The 4,498-nt window shown below is 60.9% G+C and overlaps 1 protein-coding gene across 1 annotated transcript in view; it reads right to left on the bottom strand.

The window, feature by feature from the left end:
- Nucleotides 1–313: 313 nt before the first annotated feature.
- The window catches only part of XYLT2 (xylosyltransferase 2), a 9,331-nt gene continuing 5,146 nt past the window's right edge, over nucleotides 314–4,498 (bottom strand). Inside the window, exons 7-10 of the mRNA XM_009637783.2 lie at nucleotides 3,690–3,952; nucleotides 3,381–3,576; nucleotides 2,617–2,950; nucleotides 314–2,229 (exon numbers count right to left, since the gene is read on the bottom strand). Of these exons, the coding sequence (XP_009636078.2) occupies nucleotides 1,907–2,229; nucleotides 2,617–2,950; nucleotides 3,381–3,576; nucleotides 3,690–3,952 (1,116 nt within the window). The 3' untranslated portion in view covers nucleotides 314–1,906. The remainder of the gene's footprint in view (nucleotides 2,230–2,616; nucleotides 2,951–3,380; nucleotides 3,577–3,689; nucleotides 3,953–4,498) is intronic.

Here is a 4,498-nt window from a genome sequence, read left to right as displayed (position 1 = left end):
CGGATGGTAACCGGGCCCCAGCCCCGGGCTGAGGAAAAACAGCCCAGGCTTGCACCGCACAGCACCCAAACGGACAAACCCCATGCCCTGATGCGCAGGACAGACTGACACCCTCACCCGTACGGCCTGCGGAGGAGAAGCCCCTCCAAAATCCAGCAGCTCCCCCCACCCCTTCCAGTACACGCCGCAAAAACCCAACACACGGCAGGGTACAGATACGGGTATATTTGTGGTGATGTTGCATATTTAAGACAACTTGACATAATGTTTCTGACACAGAGTTTTGGCGTCGTCCCCTGAGCCGGGGCCCCTCTCACCCAGTGCCCTCGCCCACCAAGGTCTCTGTCTCCCTCCAGCGCAAGGAGGAGCCCGTTTTGGGATGCGCCTCTTGCAGCACCAGCATCCTTAAACCGTGTAGGCCGGGAGCCCCGGCAGGCAGAGGAAGGTGAAGGATGGCGGGGATCTTTGGAGATAGCAAACCCGTCTGGCCAAGCCCTGAGCCAGCGGCTCCTGCTGCCCCTGCCTCCTGCGTGGGGGCAGTGCCCCTTCCCCAGCTGCAGTCCCACACGGCACACGTGAAGCGTCTTCCCTGCGTGAAAACCAAGCCAAACTCCTCCGTGCAGCGTCGGTCTTTGAGAAAGGAACGTCGCAGGCAGCTCCCAAAGCCCGGGAGGACAGCGGGGAAAGGGGATGCTCCATGTCTCTTCCCTCCAGAGGAGGGGGAAGCAGGAACAGCGGAGAGCGGATGGAGCCGGCTGGACCTCGTCTCGCCTCTTTGCCTTTTGGTCAGGGAAGCGCAGCAGATCCCAAGAGCTTCTGCCAACCCGGGAGAGGAGAAGAGGCTGGGCTGAGGGCCAGGGTAGCCCCCGGGGCAGAGCCAGCTGCAGCCTCCCCCGCAGCAGGACGCCAGCCCCATGGAGGGCATTTTGGCAGGGGAACGGGACGTCCCTTTGCTGAAGCGGAGACGGAGGCGGCAGGGTTGGCAGCGGCCTGGTGGACTCAAACCGAGCCGCCGTCGCACAACGCACAGCAGCAGCTCCAAAGGTTTGGCACGGTCAGGCAGGGGCCTCGGAGAGCGGGCAGCACCCCACAACCAACCCTGCCCGAGGGGCAGGGGGTGCGGTTCCCCAGCAGGACATGGGGAAACAGCAAAACAATAATAATGATACCACTAATAATAAAAAAAAAATTATGTAAACGACCCAGCACCCTGTCCTGTAGCGCCAGGACACCCAAGAGAACAAGGTACGTTACAGTCTGAGGGGAGATGGAGACACAAGGACTTCCCGGCCAACACGGGGTCTCGTCTCTATTGCACTTTGCATCATATATATTTATATATATATATATTTATAAAAATACAAACTAAAGGGCTGGGGTGGAGGGGATGAGATGCTAACCCTGGGCGAGCAGCAGCTCTGTGCACAGGGCAGGCTCCGACCCATTCTGCTTCTGCCTGTCCCTCACCAGCCCTCCCAGGGGGGCAGCCAGCAGCGCAGGGCTGGATCCTGCAGAAATCCAGCGCAGGGCAGGGCAGGGTGCTGAGCTGGGCCAGAGCCTTCCCTCCCGTTCCATCACCCCTTCCCCAGGCTCCCAGGCCTGCAGTAACGAACGTGCAGCCCTTCCTGGCCACCAGCACCATCCCTGCCCCTGTGGTGCCAGGCGCCCCAGCACGCTCTGCCCGGCCAGCAAGTGCCCACTCCCAGGGGAGGTGGGCACGACTGACCCCACACCCCCTGCGCCCAAAACACCCCGTGGGAGAAGGTTTTCCCCCACCCAGGGGTTCCTGTTCTCTCTTCCTGGCGTGACTAATGGTGCAAATCGCACGGGGTGATATAGTCCGGAGACCCCCGCCAGTGACGGAAGGTGCTCCTCACTCCCAAGGCCACCCCCCCGGCTGCTCCTGCTACCTCAGCCGCCCGTCGGGTTTGATGGGCCCCAGTTCTGATTTGGGGTCCGGAGAGAGGGAGCTCCAGGAGGTTTTGCTGCAGGTCTCCAGGGAGGCGCAGGCAGAGGGGCTGCTGACACAGACATCTGCCACAGACCAGAAGGCGCTGATGGCACCGTCCGCCCAGTCCTCCAGTGCCTTGCCCGTCAGCTGCGCCTTCCGCACTGCGTCCTCCTCCGCTGCCTCGGAGCGCGGCAGGTTGAGGATCCCCCCCAGGCCCTGGAAGCTCTGCTCCGTGTACTCGTTGCGGGGGGGGCCGCCGTGCAGCCAGTTGCTGTCATCTGGGCAGGACAGGGAGAGAGGAGAGAAGGGATCAGCGGCACAGCAATGTCCCAGCACCCTGCCCTTCCTACTGCCGGCCTCTCAGCGGGGCTCAGCACCCTGTCCTGTTGCAACCCCAGCCCCCTCTCCAGCCCAAGGAGTGGGGTGCTGCTGCAGGACCTCGGGATGGACCTGACCTCCAAACAGGGCCTCCACAGCTGCCCAGGGGCCAGGCTTGAGGACTCACATGGGTAAGGGGACACCAGTGGGAAGGATGGCTCCCACCTCATCATCAGCTACAGCCTGGAGAGGCCAGCACCAGGGGGAAGCGCCCTGAACTGCCCACAGAGAGAAGGGAGACACCCCACACACCTCCCCCCCAGCCCCAAACTCCAGAGCATCCTCACCTTTCCTGAGAGGCTGCTTGCGGTTGAAGGTCTGGGGCACCACCAGGAACTGGTTCTCCCCCAGGGGCTCCCAAAACTGGAGGAGGCGGATGGTCCAGATGCCAGGGCGCAGGGGCCGATTGAGGGGGGGCTTGTACTGGGTGAACTCTGTCTCAGCATCCACCGTGATGTCGTAGGAGGCAGCAATGACGTAGGTGGGGTCGATCCACACCACCGTGGCCGTCAGGTTGGGGCCCCGCGACCACTTCTGCATGGCCACCGGCTCGTCGAAAGGCCCCATCAAACCTCCAAAATTGCGGAACAGCCTTTCCTTGGGGTCCCACTCTGTGCCCACCTGGAGGGACAAGAGGCACAGGCAGTGCGACACTGGTCAGGGAGAGGCTATCAGCTCAGGTTTTGCATTTCACCTCCCCGAACCCATTACAACGTAGACTTTGGAGGCCAAAGCAATGCACACACCCCCCTCCACAGCTCTCCTGCCTGCTCACCCCACGCCAGGACAAATCCAGCTGTGTGATGCCTCCTGCAGCTGCAGGCACTGGGCACCACAGCCTCAGCTCCCCCCTGATAATCTCCTTCAGGCTTTTGCCCCATTGATCAGCTCCGTACCCCACACAGAAGCCAAACTCCTGGACAAAGGTTTGTTCTCAGCCACGACAGCGGCACCACGTCCCTTTGTCCCCACAGTGTGCAGGCAGGGGAGAGCAGGAAGGGCAGTGCGGTATGGGAAAGCGGGCATTGTGAGGGAAACTCTTTCCATTTACCTCAAGGTTTTGTAAGCGGTTTGCCTGCCCTCCATGACCCGCCAGCTTCAGAGCTCCTTGGGGCATCATCCACACCTCCAGGGACTCTGCCTGCCCAGTTGCCAAATTCTGCACTTCCTGCATCACCAGGTAACCCTGGAAACGGTCGTCATAGAAATATAAGTGCACACTGGATGGGAAGCCCTGGGGCTCAAATCTGGAGAGAGACAGACAGACGGAGAGGTTGCACATCTGAGCATCAGCATCCTCCCAGCACGAGACGCAGGCCACCACTCAGAGCCTGGCTCGAGCCCGCGGCAAATACCCCACCTGCAGAGCTTGTCAGCCTTCGCTGCCAGCGTGGCCGCTGCTTTGCGAAGCCCTAGCCTGGAGAAGGCCGTGTAGAAGGTGAGGGTGACATCGCTGAGGCCACTGAGCCCGTCAACTCGGTCGTAGACGTTCTCCCAGTACGCCTTCAGGGCTGGCGTGTTGGGGGGGTAGCTGCCATAGAGGTGTGTGTCCAGGATCTCTAGCACCTCCTGATTCACCGTTGACTCAAACTTGCGGGCAAAGAAGGTGGGTCTGGAGAGTTGCTGGAAGAACACAGGCATTTCTGAGTGTTGGCTGTAGCCCCTCTGCCCTCCCACCTAAGCGAGGCAGCCGGGAGGGAGGCAGATTTGGAAGAAACATGCTGGGACCCATCCTGCCCCTTTTGAGGGCACAGGCTGAGAAGCAGCAAAGCACAGCCAGCCTCTATGTGGGATCCTCTACAGCAGGACCGGTGGGAGCACACTGGTAATGCAGATGGGTTCCCATCTCTCCCACTGCCTCCCCCTTTCTGTGCTCAGAAACAGCCATGTGTCATCGAGCTCCTTCGCTGCAATCTCTATATTCAGAAGGGCCCCCACCCTGCAGAGCTGCTGCGGAGCCCTGCACAAGGCCTGGCCACATGGCACAGCTTGCACGATCAGGGCCCTGCGCTACGTAAGCCCAGGACTGCTCAAACATCCTGCTAACATCTCTTTCAGGGCTGGGTGTACCTCCCCCAAACCTCCCTTGTTCAGTCTATGTCCCTACTCGCTGAGAGCATAAGAGACAGGTTGTCACGAGGTGTTTTGTCCTGCCAAAGCAGACAGCAC

Source organism: Egretta garzetta, unplaced genomic scaffold, assembly GCF_000687185.1.
Source record: "Egretta garzetta isolate BGI_Z169 unplaced genomic scaffold, ASM68718v1 scaffold34, whole genome shotgun sequence".
Lineage (NCBI taxonomy): Eukaryota > Metazoa > Chordata > Aves > Pelecaniformes > Ardeidae > Egretta > Egretta garzetta.
Note: the sequence above shows the minus strand (reverse complement) of the source record. Positions and strands in the feature narration are given on the sequence as shown.